The 24,150-nt window shown below is 57.0% G+C and overlaps 1 protein-coding gene across 2 annotated transcripts in view; it reads right to left on the bottom strand.

Moving 5' to 3' along the window:
* The window catches only part of EML1 (EMAP like 1), a 176,121-nt gene extending 152,337 nt beyond the window's left edge, over nt 1–23,784 (bottom strand). Inside the window, exon 1 of one of the 2 annotated variants that reach the window (XM_080808139.1) lies at nt 23,605–23,784. In XM_080808139.1, coding sequence (XP_080664265.1) covers nt 23,605–23,632 — 28 coding nt within the window. In that variant the 5' untranslated portion in view covers nt 23,633–23,784. The remainder of the gene's footprint in view (nt 1–23,604) is intronic. The other variant, XM_080808141.1, reaches the window with a different exon arrangement.
* Between the last annotated feature and the right edge of the window lie 366 nt (nt 23,785–24,150).

Below are 24,150 nucleotides of genomic sequence, written 5' to 3'. Positions count from 1 at the left end.
GAAATCTCTTCCTCTGTGGCAGCCTGGTCCATGTGGCAGTTTGAGTCCTTCACTCTCAGCCGGGACAGCTGCTCTACGAAACTCTCTGAGACCCCACCACACCACACAGAATGTCCCCTTCCCTTTTCTGGGTCACCTCTGCCAATGGAGAGGTTCTGAGAAGTTCTCATAACACGTGGCATTGTGATTAAGCAGTTTCCCAGCTGTAGGACACACCACTTTACTTTGGAACGTTTCTGAAATAGGGTTGAATCTTCCATTTCACTGTGCTCTTGTAAGTTAAGTGTGCTTCTCTCTGTCTCCTACCTCCAGGAACGGTTGCTATGAAATCAAAGTCCGGTCTCAGAATGGGGTGACTCAGCTCCCTCCCCCAAGTTGTGTCTGTGACCCCATAGCCTGGTACAGATGGAACTTGGCATGTGCTTGCTGGATCCAAGTTTGAGCTCAATGGAAGTATTTCTTGAAGCCTGCACTAGGAAAAGTCATATGTTCTGCAAATTGGAGGGATCGGGATGACACAATAAAGTTCCTGTCCTTGATGAGGTCAAGGCTGCTGTGTGTGTGTGAATGAGGGGGTTGGGGCGGTCGGAAGGGACACAGCCAAGAGCACCGCCAGTTAAAACCACCTGCGGCAGCACCTTGGCCGGCACTAAGGGGCTTTGTATTTGAGGAATTTGGGGGGATTTTTTTAAAGAAAGTTTTACAATTTGTAAATGTCTTGCATTTTCTCGATCAATTCCACAGAGAACCCTAATTGCCATTCTGCATCTCATTTTACAGAGAAAGGAACCAAGGCTCAGAGAAGGAAAGAGCCTTGCCCAAGGTCAACAATCAGAATGTGCCAGAACCAGCCAGAAAGTGCTGGAACCAGGGCCAGTTGCCCACTGTTCTCATTTCCTGACTCCTGCTCTCTCTGAGCCCGAGAAAACTCGACTTGGTGGAACCTACCTCTTCTCTTTAAAATAGAAACATGTAGCCCACTCTCCAGCAGAAGTCAGATCTCAGTTCTGTGAGATGAGCAGGAAACTCTGAAGTTTCTCCCTATGCCTTCTCCTCACATGGTCACCATGGCAATGGGAAAATATTATGCGGTAAAGGAATTGTGGGAATATGAATCAGCAAAACCAGCCAGAGGACCTTGGAAAACTGCGATTCCCAGTGGATGGGCCGCGCTTTCAAAGCACACACTCCAAGACGAGGGACTGCTCTTGGCCTCCTGTAGAAGCTCCCCTGCCGGCCTCCATCAGCGACAGACCCGCTGTCTCCGTGCAGATGCCGGCCTCCTCCTCTCTTTACAAGAAAGGCTTGGGCCGTCTGTGAGCACGATTGCTGCTTGGCAACACAGACTTGTGGGTATCTGCTAGCTTCATTGCATTTTAAACATTTTCCCTTGCCAAGTGGAACAAATTATTGATGCGGATTTGGGGGGATATTTAACGTTGTCCAATGCCGTTTCAAGGGTGAAGAGTTCTAACCCAGCTCTTAAGTCCGAGATAATGATGCTATTAATCAAGCATTAAATAATGTGAGAGCGTCATGACCGGCTCATCCCACCGTTGCTAAGCCTCCCTGAAATTCTCAGTCAATCTGTGGGTGATAAGAAATACTGATTCAGTTCCCCAAAATAATTACGCATAGAATTGCCATAAGATCTAGCAATCCCCCTTCTGGCTGTGTACTCGAACCAGTGCAAAGCAGATATTTGCATGCCTATCTTCACAGCAGCATTACTCACGAGAGCGAACAGGTGGGAGCAGCCCAAGTGCCCAGGGACAGCTGAATGGAGAAACAAGTCGGTGTACCCATAAAACGGAATATTATTCAGCCTTAATACGCGAGGACATTCTACCCAAACACTAATTTAAAGGGATATATGCACCCACATTACGGAAGCACCCCAAGTGTCCATCGATTGATGAATGGATAAAAAAGAGGTCGTGTTTTGATCTATAATGGAATATTACTCAGCCCTGAAAAAGAATGAGCTCTTGCCATTTGCAATGACATGGATGGAGCTAGAGAGCATTGTGCTAAGTGAGATAAGTCAGAGAGAGACAAATACCGTATGATCTCACTCACAGGTGGAATTTAAGAAATAAAACAAATGAGCCAAGGGAATAAGAGAGCGAGAGAGAGACAAACCCACAAACAGACTCGTTACTATAGAGCGCAAACGGGTGGTTACCGGAGGGGGGCTGGGTGGGGAATGGGGGAAGTAGGGGATGGAAATGAAGAGTCTACCTATTGTGATGACCACCAGGCGACGTATGGAAGTGCCGAATCACTGTATTACACACCTGAAACTGACGTAACACTGTTAACTATTCCAGAACTGAAATTTAAAAAAAAATTTTTAAGGTAAGGAAATTTTGGGGCTTGCAGAGAAGAATAAACTTCTCTTCCCCTAAGGTGGGGGTGGGGAGAGTAAGGGAATTCTGATCCCTGCTACAGCATGGATGAACCTTGAGGACATTAATGCTAAGTGACAATCACAAAAGGCAGTCACCTAAACCGGTCACAAAAGACAAATCCTGTATGATTCCACCTATATGATGTCCCTAGAGGAGTCAAATTCATAGAGACAGAAAGTAGAACAGTGGTTACCATGGGCAGGGGGAGGAGCGAGGCAGAGTTAGTGCCTAATGAATAATGAATACAGAGTTTCTGCTTTGTGGAATGGAGAGTTCTGGAGACAGATGATGGTGGCGAATTCACAGTGTGAATGTGCTTAACGCCCCTGAACTGTGCACTTAAACACGGGTAATGTGGTGTGTTTTATCACAAGAAAACAATGCCAGTTGAGGAATGGGTAAGGCCATGGTTTGGGTGTCCCCAGACACTGACACAGAGCTCCCGCTGGCCAAGCCAGAGGTCTAGCAAGAACCTTTTGTGCATACGTCACCCGGCATGCCAGCTTCCGTGGCCATGCGCAGTTTGTCCCGCTTTTTCTGCCCTATACCTGGCCTGCAAGGCTGGTGGGGGCCTCTCTCCTTCCTTCCTCCGCTCAGCCACCAAGCTGTTTCCTTCCAGCAGCACCTCCGGTGTCCCCTCCAGGAAGCCTGCTCTGACCCTCCACGGCCCTCATTGCCTTCCGTCCCTCTACAAGTCCCCGAGCTCCACTGGGCTCTGGCCTTTGAAAACAGGAATGCAGTACTTAACACCAGCTGCACCTGGGAGCTTGTTAGAAATGCAGATTATCCGCCCCGTGACTCAGAAGCTTTGGGCTCAAGCAATTTGAGCTTTAACAGTCCTGCAGGTGAAGAGAAACGCATCCCCCATCCTCTCCCCTCGCCCTCCTCTCACCCCACAGCTCTTAACCCACAGCTGCGCGGAGAGTGAGCACGAAGGGCCTGCCCTTGGCCTTGGGGCAGACTGAGGTGCCATTCCCACGCAGAGCCCCCCGAGGGAGGCAGTTCCGCATCCTTTGGTCTCTTTCCTTCCTTGCCCTGCTGTCCCCGCTCTGGACCCGGTTCTCCTGGGAGCACGGCTCTGGGGGCCCCACGTCACACACAGGGCAGAAGCTCCTTCCTGCTTACCGCTCGGAACTGAACACGCACGGGGCGTCCCCCGCTGCGCGTGGTGACCTCCATGGCTTAGCGTCGATGAACGTAACTTGAGAAGAGTTTGGATTCTTCCCAAAGGCGTCCGTCCTTCCAGCCAAGAGAGCGACACCCCAAGGGGGCTGTCCTCTGTACGACACAGACCCCCTCCCACCCTCAGTGGGTGTCGTGGTGAATTCACACGTTGACCGGGCTGGGCCAAGGACTGCCCCGATCAGCGGTCAAACGTTATTTCTGGGAGTGTCTGTGCGGGTGTCTTGGGAAGTACATGTGAATGTACAGCTGAGTAAAGATCGCCCTCCTCGGTGTGGGGGGACCCCCCGGTCCCCTCGGGGCCTGAATAGAACAAAAAGGTGGAGGAAGGGCGAGTGTGCTCGCTGGGACGTCATCTCATCATCTTGGCTCCGGCCCTGGGTCACCTGTGCTCCTGACCGTGGGATGCAGACGGGGACTCACACCCCCTGGGACTTATTGGCCACAGGTGCTCAGGCCTTCGGACTGGATTGAATTATTCCACCGGCTTCCCTGATTCTCAAGCTTGGAGACGGCGGGACCTCTCAGCCTCCGTAACCAGGTGAGTCGATTCCGGCAGTGCATCTCCTCTTAGAGACGCCTGCGCGTGTCCTGTCGCTTCTGTCTGTCTGCAGAGTCCTGGGCGTTCATCCAGGGGCTCCTGAGCCCCTCCTCTGTCTCTGTTCAGGCCGGGCCCCCTCTGGCCCCACGTGGGTGTGCATCTGGGGGGCAGAGACCGTTCATTGGGCAGAATACGCCTCTCAGGCCGCCACCTGCCGCAGCCCTTTCCTGGAAAGAACCAGCCTGTACTCAGGTGCCTTTAGATACAGATCACAACAGCGTCTTGGCCAAGGGGCAACACGGATGCACGTCTTCGGGTTGTCATCCACAGAGAAAGAGCAACAGAGGGGCTGTGGCTTCCCTGGTGAACCCTCCACCCCCACCCCTGCCCTGCACCCCCAGCCCCCTCTGGGAGGTCGCACCCCACAGGAGAGCCACTGGCTGTGTGGGGGCTGGATCTGGCCTCACCCCTCCCACGGCGCAAGGCTGAGGCTCATCCTGCCTGCTTTCTCCGTGGGCAGAGCGGCGGCAGCACGGCTCCCCTGCTCAGAGCCTCACACGAGACCTGGGGGCAGCCAGGGCTGCCATTTTCCTGGTCCAGCGGTCTAGGGCGGACACACGGGGCAGCAGCCCCGGCTTTGTGCTCCTTTGGGGCAGCGACCAAGAGGAAGGGGTTCTGGCAGACGGAGGTTTTCTGAACAAGGGCCCGGCAGGAGCAGCTTCGCTTGTGTCCAGTGGGAAAGGCCACCCTTAGCCCCGGTGGTGGGCAGGAATACACAAGGGAGGACACTTAGGGCTGAATTCTGGCCCAGGCTCTTTCTGTCCATGGGACCTGGGGCAGGTCAGTGGCCTCTGTGAGCAGCACTTTATTGTCTGCAGGGCTATGGAGACAAGGAAGGGAAAAAGTGAGAGGGAGAGAGGGAAGGGGAGGAGGGGGAGGAAGAAGCCCAGGAGGAAAGGAAGAGGGGAGGAGGGTGGGAGGAGGGCATCCCCGGAGGTCGGAGGTCGGAGGTCGCACTGCAAATCACTGGCCCGCATGGGATTCCTGCCTGGCTCGGGCGCCCCCACCCCGGCGCCCAGACCTCCTGGCTGCAAACCCTCTCCTCCTCGAGGAAGCGCTCAAGGCCCTGAGCTGGCCTGCAGTCCAGCAAGAAGCAAAGTGCAGACCCGATACCCAAACCCTGCTTTGGAGGGAGGGCCTCCCCGGTCAGTGACCTCTGGGAACAAAAGCTTCCCCCTGGCCGGGCCCGGCCCAGCGGAGTGGATGTGCTGACCCTCGGACGGGGCCAAGGGGCGTCCCACACAGCCCTGAGTGGCCAGTCCACATCACTCCCCATGCTCATTTTGTTTTAAAAGATTTTATTTTACGTATCTGAGCGAGCATGCAAGCAAGCAGGTGGGGAGAGGAGCAGAGGGACGGGGACAAGCAGACTCCATGCTGAGCACAGAGCCCAACTCAGGCCTCGATCTCACGACCCTGAGACCGAGACCCGACCGGAGCCGAGATCAGGAGTCGGATGCTGCACCGCCCCCGCCCCGCAGGCACCCCTCCCACACGCGTTTTTTATTCTGTGCTGAGGCTCGAAGAGGTGAAGGAACGTGAACGGTAAAAGCAAAAATCTGTCCGACACCTGTCCGGCTCAGTGGAGGCTCTAGAGGGAGGCCACGAGGAGAGTGACTCGGACCACAGCCACGCTCGTTGGGCGCACAGGGGACGGCCCCGAGCTCCGTAAGCCCGGGAACGGCCCAGGGAACCTCACCCTCCTGTGGGTTGGCCTCCCTTCGCTTCTGTGGTCGGTCAGGCTGCGCGGCCTTCCCTTCTCACGGCCGAGCGCTGCTCTCCTGTGGGAATGTGCTGGTCTTGTTACCGATTTTTAGCGTCGACAGGCACGTAGGCTGTGTCCAGTCTGAAGCTTTCGTGAACTTGCTGCTGCCAACATTCTTGTCTTTTAGTAAATACGTGTGTTTCTGTCTCTTGGGGCCATCCCTGGGAGTCGTGGGTGTGTTCCTGCGTGCTCGCACACACGTACGCACACACACAGACGTCTACAGGCATCACGACGGTATCATTCCGCTTTAGCAGGTAATCTCGGTTTTCCAAAATACTTTCAGTAACTGACAGTCCGGCCGGAAGGTGTGTGAGTTCCAGCTGCCGCCGCACTTGCCCAGCCTTCGTACTTGCAAATGCGTGACGTCGTCTAAAGCAAGCAACACCCAGTGATCCGGAAAATGTTTGCTTTCGGGGTAGTGCCTGGAGGAGGTCTCTGGGGGACTTGGGGGGTCGCATCCTGTCTCTTGGTCAGGGTACATGGTGACACAGGCCTGTGCTCACTTTGTGAGAAGTCACCACGCAGAGCACTTACAACGCGCTCGCTTTGCTGTATGTGTGCACACTAAATATGAATTTTTTAAAAACACACTTAGAGTGCCTGGGCGGCTCCGTCGGTTGAGTGTCTGCCTCTGGTTCAGGTCAGGATCCTGGGGTCCTGGGATCGTGCCCCGCATCGGGTTCCCTGCTCAGTGGGGAGTCTGCTTGTCCCGCTGCCCTCCTTATTCCCGATCGTGCTCTCTCTCTCTCTTATGCTTTCTCTCTCTCAAATAAATAAACAAAATCTTAAAAGAAACAAAAGGACACTTGAGAAGAATCCCAGGCACAGGTTGCATTATCGCCCTGCTGGGACGGTGAAGACGCTGCTGGTCCAGGTCTCTGCCCGGGGGTGGGGTCCCTCTCCTGACCCATCCCCACATCTGTTCAGTCGTGGAGTTGGTTCGACCTGCGCGGTGTTTCTCTGACTGGCCACAGGTTTCTGCAGGTGTCAGCCCTCGGGCTGGATGGCCCCCTGCTTGCCTGTGGCTCCCCCAGGTCGGGTGTTTTTCGATCGGTGGCCCTTGGGCAGCATCTGAGCCCCGACCCTGTACTTACTGGCTGAAGACAAGGACAGAGTGAGATACGGTTTGCTCAGCCGAAGGTGGGGATGCCAGCGTGGGGACCGTCGGGCTCAGGATAGGTGCTTCCTTGGTGGGGACAAGACGAGCAGTGGGGGCTGTGAGCGTGCATCTGGGGGTTGAGCGGGCTCCCATCCCGTCTTCGAGGCCCTTACAGTGAGGCTGGGGAGGGAGGCGCGTTTCCTGCCGTGGGAGGCTAGTCGTGTGGAGGAGGGACGGGTCGATAGCTGCCCTCCATTAGTGACACGACAGAGGAATTAAATTAGTAGATGGATGAAATCCATTTCCTTTGAGCAGTGACTTTTTAAAACCCTGCCCAGTAACGCCCAAACAGAGGGGAATTGTTCCGGGCACTCGGTTCTGCAGTCATTAGAAGCAGTAATTCTAGAGACGACACAGCAACGTGGGAAGCACTTAGGACGTGATGGTGAGACCAAGGGACGGCAGACGCCCTCTAATGGGTGGCTTGTGGGGACCGTCCTGCTCAGCAAAGGCGTGGCAGGGAGGGAAGCCCACAGGCCTGCACGCGGCATCTCCAAACTAAGGGACCGCCGTGAGAGTGGTTTCTTGTTCTCTGTGTCTCTAACTTTCCGTAGAAGTTTTGCTTCTTGTACACGTTTGGGAGTTTATTTTTTGAAAGATGGAATGGTTTCAGCCTAGGCCCATAGCTCTCGTCCATGCGTGTTCGGTGTTCTGGGGGGCGTCCTCTGGCCCTGCTGCAAGGAGGGGAGAGGGAAATGTGCCGGGGGCTTCACCCACAGCTGCGGGGCTGGAGACCGTGTTCCGCTAGCCCTCTCCGAACCTGCAGTGCCGCCTCCCAGCCACTCACCGGGACAGGCCCTTCCCTCTCCGGCGGCGGCCTAGGCCATGACCAGGAAGGCGGGAATGAAAGGAAGGCTCTGACGTGCCCACACACAGAGGCTGTGGGTAGCAGAAAAGGAGCTGACAGTCCCAGAAGGACGTAGACAGAGAAACACGACCCCCCGCCCAGCACTATCCTCAAGGGTGGCTGAGGTGTGACCCATAAGGCGTGAAGGGGCCTCCGGAAAGCCCCGGGGAAGATGGACCCAGGGGGCAGCAGCTGGGCAAGAGGGGGGGACGGACACGGGGGAGGGGCGACCTCCATCCAGCCGAGCAGACCATGCAGAGCTCACCTTGAACCCTGACCGCCCATGTGCCCACTGCTCGCGTGGCAACACATCCGGGAGGCCGAGGGTGGCTCTGGGGGAGGGCGGTGCCTGTGCTCTCCCCAGACGCCTCCTTCCCTTCCTGCTACCACCTGGGTCCTACCCTGACTCTCAGCCCAGGGCTTATCGCAGGATGCTGGGGCCACTGGGACCGGAGTACGCTCTCATTCAGAGGGATACGAGCGAGCCCTTGAAATCTAAACGACACGTAAATCACACGTCTGGGCGTCAGCTTTTCAGCTGTGGGAGACTCTGTGCAGTCAGACTATCAAGGTCTCTGATTCTGAAGCAAATGCCCTGGGGGGGTGGTGAGGGCACACCTGCTCTGCCCCCTCCGGGCGCGCCAGCCTTGCCAGTTTAAAGAAGCAACAGCCAAGTAAACTCCAGATTCTTAGAAGACCAGAGTGCCATGTTTGAATGGAGCCCAGCGGCACTCCGCAATTTCATTGTCACGGGGAGGGAGGGCACGCAGGGTCTGGGCTTTACAAGAAGTGCTTGTGAGCAAGGCTTGTAGGGACCAAGCACTCCCCGCCTTCCTTGGCCTCCCCAGGAGCCTCCCTATCGAATGCATAATTTATGAGGACGAGTTCATGCATATTCATGAGCTCATCGCCTTCCAAGGCCAGTGGCTGTCTCTGAAAAATCCTCCCATAATGAATTATTGCATGGGAAGCCGCGGGCTGGGCTCAAAGCAGGACTCGGTCCTCAAAATTACTATTATCTCTAAAACTTGCTTTGAAGAAAATGCTCCCAACTGTGCCTAGCTCTGGTCAAATGTGGGGGAGGTGCAAGAATGAAGCTTCCACCGTGGGAACCCTTGAGCCCCCAGGCTGCACAGAGAGGGGCGCACCTGTAGCATTTTTGGGAAACCGAGGCAGGTCTCCCCTCAGCCCGGAAAAAGCAACGCTGCATGCGTCATGGGTAGAACTCTGGAATAAGCTCTCTTAAGGCTCTGTTCACATAATAGCAGGAGCCCACAAGCCCCCTGGCTGGTTCTTACCCTGTCTGGACCTCAGTCTTCCCCATCTGTGGACTGGGAGGCTGATCCCTGCTCGCACCCACTCTGAGACACGCTTTTCACAGGTGAGCGCCTCTGAGCCCCGAGCAAGTTCACCCATCAACGCCTCGGCTGGTGTCAGGGTACGAAGGGCGGGTTTTCTCTTTCCCAGTGGTCCAGAGGAGAACGTGCATCTGACAATCAGTGCGATCCCCGGCTCTGACGAGCACAGGCGTCCTCCGTCCTGCTGCACTTGGCAGATACCATGATTTTTACAAACTGAAGTGCTGTGGCCATTCTGCGTCGGGCAAGTCTCCTGGGACCATTTTCCCAACCACATTCACTCACTTCATGTCTCTGGGTCCCGGTCTGATAATTCTTTCGATATTTCATTATTCTTTTTGTTATTCTTGTATTTGTTAAGGCGATCTGGGCTCAGCTGCCTGGGTGGCTCAGTGGGTTAAAGCCTCTGCCTTCAGCTCGGGTCATGATCCCAGGGTCCTGGGATCCCAGCCTGTCTCAGGCTCCCTGTGCAGCGGGGAGTCCGCTTCTCCCTCTGCCCCTCCCCCCTGCTTCTGTGCGCTCACACTCTCTCTCTCACAAAAATAAATAAATAAGTAAATCTTTAAGAAAAACAGGTGATCCGTGCTCAGTGATCAGCACCCGCTGAAAGCTCGGCATGGCAGCATTTCTTAGAAAGGAGTATTTTCTAATGAGGGTACGTGCACTGTTTTTCTTGGACACTGCCTAGATCATTTATTTATGCCATGCGAACAAAAACATCCCTTTGTCTCGTTTTATAGTCCCCGTACCGCGGCGGTCTGGAGCCCAACCCGCAGCATCTCCAAGGTGCATCTGTACAGCCCTAAGCGCCCTCTTCCAAAGCCCCAATTGTGCACGAGGCGGGGAGCCCGGGGCTTATGAACAGGTGACAGACCAAGGCCACCTCACCGAGTGCGCAGGCCGGCAGGTAGCAGGTGCTGTGAACGCGAGCCTCCCCTTCCCGCTCCTGGATTCGTCTGGGAGAGAAATCTGTTCGCAGAAATCCTGAAGTCGACATGTTATTCGGTGCGCTTTGTGGCATTTGCAGCGTGAAATAAGGGCCGGTTTAACTTAGATGTTGGGGTAGACGTGGGAGGGAGCGTAGAAGTTTTCCCAAACTAGTCACAACCTAGTTAAAATGTTACTCACGAAACCCAAGACAGTGATTCAGCTAATACCCCATCTGGCATTTCTTGCTTACGAGCAGCTCACTTGTGACTCAACTTTGATTCTGCTTTATTAAACATTAACCAGCACACTTCCTGAGCCCAATAAAAAGCTGTCTTGAAAGCCTCACCACACAGGAGCGCGTGTGTGTCTGTGAGCGTGCGTGTGTGTGCACATGCGTGTGTGTGCACGTGTGCATGTGCGTGCGTGTGTGTGTGTGCAGTGGGCAGGCTCGTCCACGAGCACCCCAGGGTGTGTGGCCTGCATGTATGCGGGGCTTGGCCTTGTTGATGTGTGACCTGTGCTGTCACCCGAGGCCCCAGGCTTGGTTTAATATCCCGCTGTCACCGCCTCGAGATCCTTGATGATTCTTGAACAGGGCCTGTGTGTTCATTTAGCACTGGGCCCTGCAAATTGTGTGACCCGTCTGGGTGTATGTGTGTGTGTGTGTGTGTGTGTGTCTGCACGTCTGGCTCACTTGTCCCGGGCAGTGTGGGCGTGAGCCATACCGATGAGGAGCACGTGAGAGGACTGGAGAGCGTGAACACGAGGAGGGTGTGGAGAACCTCACAGATGTGCCAAGGGGGGCCGGAGACCGGGACCATGAGCCACAGGGGACGCCTGGAGATGCAGATCCCAGGAGCCTGGGTGGGGCTCAGGAATGCACCGTTCCGGGCAGCAACCCCACCCCACGTGGCTGTAATGACCAAAGTTTGAGAAGCCCAGGCCGTACATTTGGGGCACTGAAAAGTGAGGCCCACGATCCTCTAAGGCGAGGTTTAGAACACCCCTGAGCTCCAGCCAGCTCACCACCCATCCTAGCATCTCAAGTTCAGGTTCTTAAAGGAACAGAAGCCTGCCAGGAACACCAAGGAGTGGTCGGACACCAAGGCTGCTAACCTCAGGGAACCCCGGCCAGAGGCCTCCCTCGGCTGCCTGGGCCCTGAGCCAAGCAGTGACTCATGCTGGAGGGGGACGGAGTGGCCTTGAGGGCCAGCCCTCCCCACCACCTCCCTGCAGCACAGGCCGGGGCCAGACCTGCTACCCGTGACTTCTCCAGTTTATCAGTGGGGGGTCTCGCCGCGGACCCTGTTCCTTGGTGCCGTGCTCCTGCCCGTGTTCTGGGCCTGACATCCCACACCGAGAGCCGCCCTGAATTGGAGGGATGGTGGTCACCGGCAGCACCCCTCCCCGTGGTGCCATCTCCAGCAGCACGGGGAAGGGTCCTCAGGGCAGGCGCTGACCCTTGGACTGATGGCGCCTGGTGACCTCACCGAGGGTAATTCCCTTCCGGAGCTCCATTTCACTGAAAGCCGTCCCAGGGTCAAGACGCTACAGTAATGGCTGGGAGAGGGCGGCCCCTCACCAGCTGGCGACCTGGGCAGGTTCCTTGAGCTCTCCGAGCCTCAGTTTCTTCGCCCCTGTGCCAACTCTCGGCTGGGGCTTGGCTCCTGCCCTCTGCCTTCCTCGGGCACACCTCCTCCAGGCAGCCCCTGCTTGACCAACGGACGTGTCTCAGTTTTCCCACCCCGGCCCCGTGGCGAGGAGGCTCTGGGGATTGAGCCACTGATCAACAACAGTGCAAATCAGAATTGGAGTCCTACAAGCTCTGGGACCAGGAAAAGCCCCCATTTCCCCGGAGGGGAAGTGGCCCTGCCCTGAGTGCTTTTTTCTATCACTCCACCGTGAGGCACCTACTGTGTGCCAGGAACCCCACAGCCTCCCTGCTAGAGCCCTTGAAACCATCACAAGATGTAGGTGGGGATGTCATAGATAAGGAGGCGAGGGCTCAGAGAGGTTAGGCGTCTCGCCCAAGGACACACAGCCGGTGTAATCTGAGCTTGAAGCCCAGGGCCTTCATCGGGACCCGAATGCAGAGATACCTGGCCTCTCAGAGCCAGTGTCAGCCCAGCCTCAAGACCCTTTGCGCCTCTAGGAGCCCGATGCCATCTGAGGCTGCCTATCCCCATGGTTCCTCCCTCCGCTTCCCGACATAGCCCTGGTGGCAGGGGGCCCAGCGCCAGCCCTTCCATTATTCACGCCTCCCTTCGGCGGCCAGCAGGGACCCGGCCCAGAGGCTCGGGCTTTGCCAGGAGAGATAAGGCGCCAACACCTGACTCGTCCTTCTCTGAGCTCCGTCTCGATTTCCCAAAAGAACACAAAGGCTTGTTGTCCCTGGCCCGGTGCCGCCAGTTGGACCTCCTTCTCATGGAAGGAAGAGAAACCATTAGCAGGATTAAGAGCGGTTAGATGTTTTTAAAAAGACCGATTAGATTTACAGCTTTTGCTTGTGACCACCTGTCCCCTCCTGTAACCACGCCGGTGTCTGAGGGGCAGGCGCTTGCCATCTGCAGGGGTCTGGGGGGGGGGGGGAGCTGGGTCCATGTAGCACGTCCCAGCCCAGCTGCTACCAGTCCCGCCTTAGAGGTGGGGAAACTGAGGCTTGCTCAGACCATTCAGTGGGTGGATGGCTTTGCCAGCGTTCTCTGCCCCAGGATGGCAAGCTGACTCATCTCTCCTCAAAACAAGAAACAAGTGAATTCGTGTGTGCGAACCCTGCCCACCCACCCCCGAACCTCTAACTTTACAGTTGGGGCAAGCAGAGTTCGAAAACGAGAAGGCCAGGCCACCAAAGGGAGCCCCGGGGAGTTGGTCTGCAGTCCCTGAGCCTCACCCTTCCCCTCTTCTCCTCCAGCACGGGGAGCCCCCACCCCGGGCAGGCCAGGCTGGGAGAAGAGGCCTGGCCTCACCCAGAAGTCATGCATGCTAGTGTTGGGGGAAACAGGGGTGGGGGAGGAGGCATGCCGGGCTGAGAAGTGTTCCTCTCCCCTGCAGACCACACCCCTGCCCCAGGATTAAGGGGATGTTACAAGTGTGGCAGTGTCTTGTGCCCCCCACTCCAGGGGTAAGGCTTCGGAGAGTACCCCCACTTCCCACATCAGGAAATTGAGGCCCAGAGAGTGAAGGGATTGTCCATGAACCCCAGTGACGCAGGGCAGGAACAAGAGAGGTCCTCACACTAGGCACGTGACGATCCACACACCCTCTGAGTCCCAGTTCTCTTGTCCATAAAGTGGGAGTGAGGGTAAGCCCTGGTGGTGGGACTGTGGCGGAGAGAGAACAGGGTGCACAGAAGAGCCTCGGACGGGTCCCGACCCTAGTGCTTCCTTCGTAAAGGCTGCTGCAGGAGGAGCAGCCAGCAGCATGGGGGGAATGACGAGGCCATTTGCTGAGCACCTACTATGTGCCAGTTGCTGGGCACGGACTCAGATGTGGATGCCACCCTCACAATGGTCACCATCTTGTAGGGGCAGGGCAGGAAGGGAGAGGCTAGGACGGAAGAAAGACTTTGCTGGGGATGAGGAGGTGTTCCCGGAGGAGGAACCAAAAGGTGAGAAATGGCCCAGAAAGTGCTGAGTTCTAGCTTCTCACTGTACTTGGGGTGGGAGGGTGGGGGAGAGCTGGCCGGTCCCCTAGAGAAGCCGTGTGTGCCAGGCCGAGGGGCTTAGACCATGCTCCAGTGGAGAAAAGTCCCCAAGAAGTCCCATCCGCTGAAGGGTCAGGGAGCTCGGGCCACAGGGCTGGGAGGAGAGGCGCCCCGTGGGAAAGGCAGGTGGCGGGGGAGCCTCCCCGGGGGAGGAGGCGACACCCCGTCTTTGCAGGCAGGACCCCCTCCAGGTGTTTGCCTGCTGAGCAACCTTCTGCTTCCTGCTCCTGGCCACCCTCAGGCGGGCCCTGAGTTCCAGGCAGGGAAACTGAGGCTCGGCCAGATGCAGTCACCTGCCGTGCGCCTCCCACAGAGGCCTCCTTCTCACTCACTCACGCTCCCTCTCGGCTTCCCTGAGGACGTCATCCATCACCCGCATATTTTCAGGTTTATTTCCTTATTCAGGTTTCGCTATTTTTTTTTTTAAACTGCTGTTTCAAAAAGTCTTTTTTTTTAAACGTGTATTTTTGAAAGGTGTCGTCTCCTCCTTCCTGCGGTCAGGTCCCACCGTGCTCCCTCTCCCACCCACCCTGATTACTCCAGGCCATCAACCACTTTCTTCACAGGGGGCGGAAACGAAGGCGAGACAGCTGCCCTTGACACTGGGCAAGCTTTGGTGCAGCGGCCAAAGGTGGCTCAGGAGGGAGGGGGAAGAGCAGGGCTCAGAGGCCAGGAAGGTACGGGGCGCAGAGCTCTTCCCTGGGGGGGTCTGAGCCGCTCAGGCTGTTTCCCTGGGTCCCCAGCCCGAGCCCTGGGAGGGCACAAGCTCCTTGGGCATCTGTGTCGGTGCCCGCTGAAGGCTGAAGGCGCCAAGCTCTACTCACTAGGTCCTTGGAATGTTACCATATATGGGGAAAGGGTCTTCGTAGATGTAATTAAATTAAGGATAGGGGGTGGGGGGAGGGACTCTCCCGATTTATCCAGATGGCCCGAAATACCATGGTGAGTGTACTTAGGGGAGAGTGGCAGACAGAGATCTGATGCAGAGAAGGGGGACAACGTGACTGCGGAGGCAGGGACGGAGGGACACGGCCTCCAGTCAAGGGCCCTGCAAGAGACCAGGGATGGATCCTCACCCGTGAGAGCGGGGCCTTCCTGACACCTGGACTTTGGCCCAGTGCATCTAATTGCAGGCTTTGGGCCTCCTGAATGGTGAGAAAATTAATTTCTGTGGTTTCATGCCTCCAAGTTTGTGGCCATTTGTCACGGGAGCCCCGGGAAGCAAATGCAGAGCCACAGCCAGACTGATGACCGCCCCCGCCCCCCCCCCCCACACACACACATAGAGGCAGAGGCTACAAGAAAGGCCTGGTCGCCTCCTTCACTGGGCTGACACTAGAGTGTGTAGACATCGAACAAAATAAAGCTGCACTTCGCCTGAAGCCCTATCCCGCCTCCCTCCCGCCTCCCTCCCGCCTACCTCCCGCCTTCCCTGCTTCCTCCTGAGCACCTTTGCCATGTGTGTAGACCCGAACCTCCACTCCCATCTCTAGAATCCGCCCCACCCCCCGCCCTAGACCATGAGCACTAGTCCATTCGTGCTCGGCAGCCACCCTATACGGTATCATCAGCTTCATTTTACACACGAGCAAACAAGGGCCCAGAGAGGTTCTGTGGCTTGCAAAGGTCACACAGCACCGGGTAGCTGAGCTTGAACGCCAATGCCAGTCTCACTGATTCCCAGCCACACTCCTGTCCCTGCTTCTCGCCTGCTGCCCCGGGGGGGCCATGGGCACCGTGGCAGCATCCACACCCAGCCCCAGAGCTTGGAGTCCCCTTGGGGTACGACCCAGGACGGCAAGCTGCCCCAGGGCCGTCGGAGTGAACTCTGCCTCTCTCCCACTGGGCCCAGAACAGAACTGGAATTGTTCCCCCAGGGCAGCCTAATGAGCTTGCTATCTGGAGCCGGGTTTGCTTTCTGCTGTGATGAGGTGATTGTGTTCCCTCACCTCCCGCCCAGCTCCCGGCTCAGGTTACGGCCACACAATCAGGTTGACCATCCCATCAGCACCGCCGCCAGGCCCCAGGCTCCTGCCCAAGCTCGTGCGAGGATGCTCCTGGCCTATTTCCAGAGCTCTCCATGGACAGACGGAGGCTTGCAAGTCCAGGAAGGGCAACGTGACCAGCCTGGAGAGTAGTCAAGGGGAGGAGGCCAGACAAGATAAGAAACCTTGCAGGTGTCCCTAGCCGGAAACCCGAATGGCCGGCAGGCTTATCTTCCCCGAGCCTGCGGTCTGGACACCTGCCTCATCTGGGTTGTACAGACGTGGCTGGCTCACTTGGCCGGCCCAGACCAGCAACTGGGGAAGAAATCACCAGGGCTGGACCCGTGTCAGTCACCGCCTTCTCTGCTGAGGTTTGTCCTTCTCCTAAATGGGTTTGGAACCTGCAGAAACTTCCAGTTTTCTAGCTTTCTCCGACTCCCTCCCTCCCACCAGCCTTCAGGGGAGGCCCTGTAAGCCCAGACCGCAGCTTTGGGCAGGAAACATTTGCTGGGCGGCTGCTCTGGGCCAAGACCCTGGAATGATCTCACTGAATCCTCACCACGGCCTGGGATGCGAGCACGGTCCTGGTCCCCATTTTACAGATGAGGACATTGAGGCTTACGGTCTCAGAGCCAAGGGGGTGATGCCAAGGAGCACAGGAAAAGACCAGCACAGTCAGCACCACCAGTCGCTAGGGAAAGGCCAATCAACACCACGGTGAGACGCCCACCCGCTCAGGTGGCCGGAATCAAACAGGTAACGAGCAGCATCGGTGAGGATGTGCAGAAAGGGGAGCCCTCGTGCACCCCTGGGGTGCCGTTGCTGCGGAAGACGGTCCAGGGGTCCTCAGAAGGTGCCATGGAGCCACCCTCCAGTCCAGCAAGCCCTCTTGGAGGCAGACGCCCGAGAGAGGTGAAGACATCTGTCCGGAGTCACGCTCTAGTGTCCGCGGTAGCGTTGGTCATCACAGCCGAAACGTAGAAACAGCCTGAACGTCCATCACCTGGTGACTGGATAAGTCACGTGAGGTCTCTCCACACGACGGAGGGCATTTGGCCACAAGACGAATGAAGCACGGCTGCAGACGGCAGGGGGAACAGACTAAAAACATCCCACGAGGAAAAAGGCCACGCGCTGCACTATTCTCTGTGTGTGAATGAAATGGCCACAACGGCGAATCCGCGGAGACAGAGACAGGAGTGGCTGGGGCGCTGGGAATGACTGCAAAGGGGTGGGGGTTTCTTCCCGAGGTGATTAAAATGTTCCCAAGCGGGCTATGTGAGCGCAGTGGCACAACCCTGGGAATGGAGTCATTACCGCTCAATAACGCCGCTCCCCAAAACCAGAAGTTACGGTGCCGGGGTGGACCCCAGGACGCTGCCTGGAGCCTGCAGCCTGAGCACCACTGGGGACTCAGAGGGACCTGAGCACAAGTCCCCTGGCCAGCTGCCCCCTAGGGGCCTCCCCGGACCAGGGCCCCAGCTCTCCCCTCACGTGGCAGGGCCTGGCGGGACCCGTGCACACAGGACAAGCCTGATAAGCACCACCAAGTCAGGTGGTCCACTGAGACCATGGGCCCCTCCAGAGAAAAGCAGAAGGGAGAGTGTTTTCTGCAACTGCACCATGCTTTGACACATTTTTCCATCTGAAATAAATCAGGCGGAACCCTAGAAGATGTGTTTAAACTGGGGCGAGAGTTCTCTAAACAGTCTGGCTTAGAGGTTGGACTGTGGGTCGCCTGGGCTGCAGGGGAATCTGATCCCCAGCAGGGAGTCCTACCATCCCAGCTTTAGCAATGCAATTAATATTTAATTTATTTTAATTACTATAATAGTAATCGATATTAATCGATGAATAAAAAATTATATTTAATTACTAATATTAATGTTTTAAATTCCAGCTTTATTTCTAGCTATTCAGTTGACGTCATCAACCCTTACGGAAAGGCTTAGAGACAACCTCTAGTATTTGCAAACGTTTTGAAGCCAAGTCTCATCTCATACAAACGACGCGCGGCGTTCATGGCCACAGCCCTCCGGTTACGCTCGTTTCGTTCATGCGACTACTCGTCAAACGGATGGCGAGCCTCTGCGTGGTGCGGTGGCGCGGGATTAAGGAAATAGCGTCTGCTTCAGGGAGATGGCACACGGACCCTTCATTCACCTTCCCATCCATTCCCACCATCATTTCCCCTGAGCTCAGACCCCGTTTCTTCATCCGGGGACCGTGGTGGCCGAGGGGGCTCGGGAGCTGTCCCGCCAGCACCCCCTCCGGTGCGTGAGCAAATAATGAATCAATGGAGCTTCGCGGCAATTAACGGCTCATGTTTCTCTTGGTTATGCTTTTCCTGGCTGGCGTGGTGACACAATCGCTCAGACGCTTATGTCTGTGCTTTTAAATGCAAATTCAAATCGGTGGGAAAGAACACGTTTTGAAAAATCTTGTCCCTTGCTTTGTGACTTGCATGGTGGAACGATTCATAATTTGCATTTCAGATGCTTAAGGACCGCAGCTCCGCCGATACGCTCCCAACATTTCATAATTAAAATGGATTGCTTTTTTTGTTTGTTTGTTTTAAAGTCAGTTGGGGACAAAAGTCCATGGGGTGGCCGATATGACTGCTGTTCACAAATGGAGAGCAGTACCCCCACCTCTGGCCATTAGGTGTGGCCATGTGACTCACTCGAGCCAATGAAATGCCCGCCGTGGCAGGACGGGCGACTCGGGCACGGGAGCATTTGTCAGTGCGGTGTCTCTGTCTGTCTGCCGGGCCTCATAACCCAGAAAGCGTGGGTCCGTATGGAGGCGTCAGGCTGAACTCCCGCTTAGGCAACCCACCCGGCAGTTACCCAGATCTGCAAAGGACTTTGCACGAACGGGAAATACACCTTTGTTGCTTTAAGCCACTGGGATTTATCTGTCTTGTTTTTTTTTTTTTTTTTCCAGCACACACTGAGTCTATCCCAGCCCCTATAGTCAGTAAAAAACAAAGGGTCTGTGTTGACGAATGCAAAGATTTGAAATCAGAATTGGATGACAATGGGTATCGCTAACTCATCTCAGCCACCAGTTTCCTTATCTTTTTCTTAAGATTTTATTTATTTATTTAAGGGAGAGCCCTCGGGGGACAGGGAGAGAGAATCTGAAGCAGACTCTACACTGAGCGCGGAGCCCAAGGCAGGGCTCAATTCCACAACCACAAGATCATGACCTGAGTCGAAACCAAGAGTCGGCGGATGCTTAACCAACTGAGCCACCCAGACGCCCCTTGGCCTCCAGTTTCTGTCTTTTATTTTGACCCCCATGTGCTTTTACAGACCAGCTCTGGGCCCTTGCCAGGTCACCCCCAGTCCCCTGGAGATGAGCATCTGTCCTCTGGACCTCCGTGATGGGGGAGGCAGCCTCCCTGCCCCCACACCCAGTTGCTAAGTCCCCTACTCCCCCATCCCTCCCCTCCTGAGTCAGCCTCAGCCTCTCTCCCCAGGACCATCCTTGCCAGCCTCCTTCTGGGCCTCTTGGCCTCCAGATTCTGGTCCCTGCCCCCCAAACATTGAAGCAATCCAGGTACCCCCAGCTCGTGTTCTCACTGGCTCCCTATTGCCCAAGAGACTTACCTGTCTAGAAAGAGGGAAGCCCTCATCAACAGGAGGGGACACCCTAGAGAGATGACGAGACCCTGGGACCAAGCCTGCCTCTCCTGGGGGAAGACACTTCCTTTCCAAGAGCAGGACCTAAATTAAAATGTTTTGCTTAGGGGCGCCTGGGTGGCTCAGTGGGTTAAAGCCTCTGCCTTCAGCTCATGTCATGATCCCAGGGTCCTGGGATCGAGCCCCACATCGGGCTCTCTGCTCAGCAGGGAGCCTGCTTTCCCCTCTCACTCTCTGCCTGCCTCTCTGCCTACTTGTGATCTCTGTCTGTCAAATAAATAAATAAAATGTTTAAAAAAAAATGTTTTGCTTAAATGTCTTTGTAGACACAGCTGCAGGCCCCGAGGCCAGTTGGTAAACAAGGAGACTCAAACCCAGGCCGGGACGAGGAGGGAAAAGGAAGTGGGGTTCTCTCTGGGCTCTGGGGATGCCGGATGTAGTGAGTGGGATATGGGGTGGTTTACTGCAATGTCAGGCCCTCCGCCCTTGGGAAAAAACCCTTGTATCCAGGCAAAGACAGATACTTGGGGAGCCAAGTATGGGGACCTTTGGGGGGACCCAGAGAGCTGTTGGCCCCCTGGGTGAATCGCTCAGAACAGCTCCAGGAGCTGCAGAGCTGAGGGAGAGGATAAAGACAGGGGGACAGGCAGTAGCTAGTCTGTCCACTGTATACTGCCATGAACCCAGGGGCCATGGCCTCGGTGGGAGTTTATGCAGAAAGACAAAGAGAGTCACTCTGTTGGCTGAGCCCTCATCACGTCCTCATCACACCCCCCAAAGCAAGGCGAATGGAAACCCATCACTGAGGCTCAGAGAGGCTAAGTGACTCACCCAAGGTCACAGAGCTAGGGGACAGGGCAGTAGAGTCAAGATTCAAACCCCGGCTCGGAGGGTCACCCAAGGTCACAGAGCTAGGGGACAGGGCAGTAGAGTCAAGATTCAAACCCCGGCTCGGCTCGGAGGGACTTGCTCTGCTAAGAATAACAACAGCCTATTCTGTGGGGCTTGGAATTGTAAAACGGCTTTGCTGGAAACCCTCCCAAACACGTGGGTTCTGCCAGTGCAGAGGCTGGATTCTCTTCCTGCAGAGTCCCGCCCGGAGGGGAGGGGGCCCGGCCTCGAGGTCAAAGGCAGGAAGGGACAATCAACAGACCCAGGGTGCCTGGAGCCGGCACCTTCCGGCCCCTCCGTCCAGGCCACACCAGCCCTTAGAGACACCGTCTCCAGACCCAGCAAGGGACATGGTAGGGCCCCATTTTACAGATGGGGGAACTGAGTCTCGATGGGAAAGGGGCCCGTCCCATGCTGGGCTTCGCTCAGGGGCGGAGCCAGGCCTAGAATCCAGACAGCTGTGAGGGAAGCCCCTTCTCTGGACCGGTGGGCAGGCTGCCAGCTCCCGGGACAGGCAGCTCCCTGCTATAAATACGACGTTGCCTCGTGGTAACCTTAGCCTCCAGGCTCCCCTGTCCAGGCGCAGGGCCACAAGTCCTGGAGTCGACCGCCTGCCACTCTGCTCCAGCCCCGTGAAGTTTTCTGGACACATTTTTTGGGCACAGACTCCAAATTATTGGAGACAATCCTGAGCTAGCTGCTGTGTCCCAAATGAGAAGGGCTGTTGTTCAGATGAGAACTACAAGGGCCTACAAGACCCCCCAGCCCCCACCCGTGGACGAGCAGGGTAGGATTTCTTGGATGGGGCCCTGAGTTGGGGTCTGGGGAGGTGGGTTCGAATCCTGACTCTGCCATGTACCAGCTGGGCAACGTGGGGCCAGTCTATTCGCCTCTCTGAGCCTCAGTTTCTCTACCTGTACGATGGAGTTCATGCACACCCTCCAGGGATCAAACAACATCTCCAAGGTGGCCAGGACAAGACACAGCACATAGTCTGTCCCCTTCGTTTTCCTCTTCGGCTGCAGCTCACTTACTAGGGGACGGTAAAAATAGTTACACCTGCTGACAGTAAGCTGAGCGTTATGTCAAGCAGGTTATATGCTTTTCGTCACTTAATCCTCACTGGGACTTGAGGAGCTAATGTCCTATTATTGTGCCCACTGGACAGACGAGGAAACTGAGGCCCGGTGACCTTCAGTAACCTGCCCACGGTCACACAGGTCATGGCTGGGCAGCTGAGAACTTTCTTGCTATAGTCAGAGGCCCAGGGACTGGTTTCTGAAAAGAGGTAGAAATATTTCACAGTATCCTCCTGGACCCAACCACTGCCATGGGGTTGGAATCCTAGAAAGTCTTGACCTTCAGACAACACACTCTAGGGGACCCCCCCGAACACGCACACACCCTTGCGCCCAGGTGTTGCCTCTACTGCCAACCAGACTCCCCAGCAAGGCCAGCACAGCAGAGAAAAGAACCATCCCACAGTGCTCTACAGGAAGCCAAGGCCCACGCTCGCCCAGGGTGACCCGCCCGGCCAGGGTGGGCACAGCCACCACCGCGCCTGCCGGCCCCAGCCCAGATGACCCTCTCCTACACTGTACAGGGGCATAAAGGCCGTGTCTCCTCTAGCCTCCTGGACACACACACACACACACGCACGCACGCACGCACACATGCACACGCACACGCTCGGTGCCCGTTCCATCGGCCCAGCAGGCTAAATATTGTTCTGGCCTTCCTGAAATACCCTTCTCTGTGCGGGTGGTTTTACAAGCTGCTAAAAGCAGGGCCGTGTCCCCGGTGGAAGGAGAGAGCTATTCCGGGTTTGTGTCAGGTGCTGGCAGAGCCAGCCAGAAAGGGCCCGTCTGCCCCCCCCACCCGCCCCCACATACCGGCTCCTCGGCGGACAATTCTTGGCAGCCAGCACCCCTGATGCCTGGCGGAAGAGGGTGAGGTCAGGCCAGTTTTGTCGGTGTCCCCCTCCCCAACACACACGCACTCTCTCTCTCTCTGTTCCAAATCTGATTTGGCCCGGCCCAGGCGCCAGGACTGTCTACCAGACACCATGCCGGGAGGACCACACCGCCGTCCATCACAACCAGTCCAGGACCCCCAGGCTGGCCTGACCTGTCTGGGCATGTCCCCACGTGGCGTTGCGGGACAGATAAGGACTCCAGGGGCCACAGATGTGCAGGAGCTTAGGCTTAGACGTGCAGGTGCGGCTGGAGCGGCCAGACCGCGAGACACAGGCTCCTGCCCGGGGCTCTCCACCTGCTGCTTCCGCGAGGCCACTGCAGGGAGGGTTGGCGCTGCCTTGTTTTTCCCTTGGGGATACGGAGCTTCAGAGCAGGGAAGCTCCTTGCCCCAGGTCAGTCACCCAATCTAGAAGTGAGAGAATTGGGGATTTGAACCCGGGCCGCCTGGCGTAGGCTGTCTGCAGCCCTGGTCCCACTACGGCCGGCTCAGAGGGATGTCCATCTCAGAGCCTGCCTTCAGCTGGAGGGAGCCGAGGGCGGCCGGCCAGCCGCACGGGCAGCCAGTCCCCTGGGGAGGGCAGAGGGTCGGTGTGCAGACCACAGTATCTGACTGGCCCTCTGTCCTTGTGTCCCGGGCCATTTCCAACCTAGGGGATTTGGGGACTCCTGGAGGGTCTGTCTCGTGCAGGCAGACCCGGGCCTCCGAACTTCCCAGAGGTCTCCGATCTTTGGGGAATCAGACGGAAGCTGGAGGCCCCCCCACCAGACACATGTTCACACAGACTCGTTTGCACGCGGTTCCAGGGGCCGGTGGCTCCCAGGCACAGTCCGGCGCCCGCGGCACCGTGGGGCAGCCCCCGACTCCCTGGCTAGCAGCGGGAGGGGTTCGCAGCGGGCACAGCTTCCTGCTCCGGCCCCACCGGGAAGCCCGTGGTGCAGCAGAACTTAGCTCTGAAAGGCCAGTTCCCCTTCCAGGAGCGCAGCAACCCCCCACCCCCGCCCATCCCAGGCATCAGGCTAGGAGGAAGGGGGTCCGGCCCCACAGCTGCCTGCAGCCTGGGGTGGGGGCGCCCAGTGCCCTCGGCGCCCAGCAGCATTGGCCCTGCAACCAGAGCCGTGGTAGGTAAATATAGCACTGCCACTCACCGGCCGAGGGGCCCTCGCCGTCCGACATGGTGCAGGAGATGGGCGGGCAGCCGGCCACCAGCCTGCAGGGACGCTGAGAGCCGTCAGTGGCTGTCACCCACCTGGTGGGGCTTGGGGCTGCCGGGCCTGCTCCGTGTCCAGTCCCCAGGCAGCGTCCCGCCCCAGTTGGCCCAGCGGCCCCCCCTCACCCCCCATGCTGGGCTGGGCAGATAAGAACAGGCTTCCGAGCCGGGAGCCCGCCCGATTGGTGGATAAATCTGGGCCCTGCCCTCCCCTGCCCTGGGCCTCTCCCGGGCAGCCTCGGAATGTTGCCTGAGAAACTGTTGCACCCCTGGGTACTTGGTCAGTCCCCAAGACCCCAGGCCCAGCCCTGGAGACCCCAGAGTGCCTGAGTCACTCTCTGGGAAGGAATCCACACTGCCGGTGAGGGGCTTTTATGGCCATTGTAGAAAAAGAGTGATGCCGCCCACTGAGCCCGTGCCTGGTGCTGCCACACGTGGCCTCTCACTCGGCTCTCCGGAGCAGCCATGACCCACCCAAGGCCAC

This window comes from Martes martes, assembly GCF_963455335.1.
Source record: "Martes martes genome assembly, chromosome: 7".
Lineage (NCBI taxonomy): Eukaryota > Metazoa > Chordata > Mammalia > Carnivora > Mustelidae > Martes > Martes martes.
Note: the sequence above shows the minus strand (reverse complement) of the source record. Positions and strands in the feature narration are given on the sequence as shown.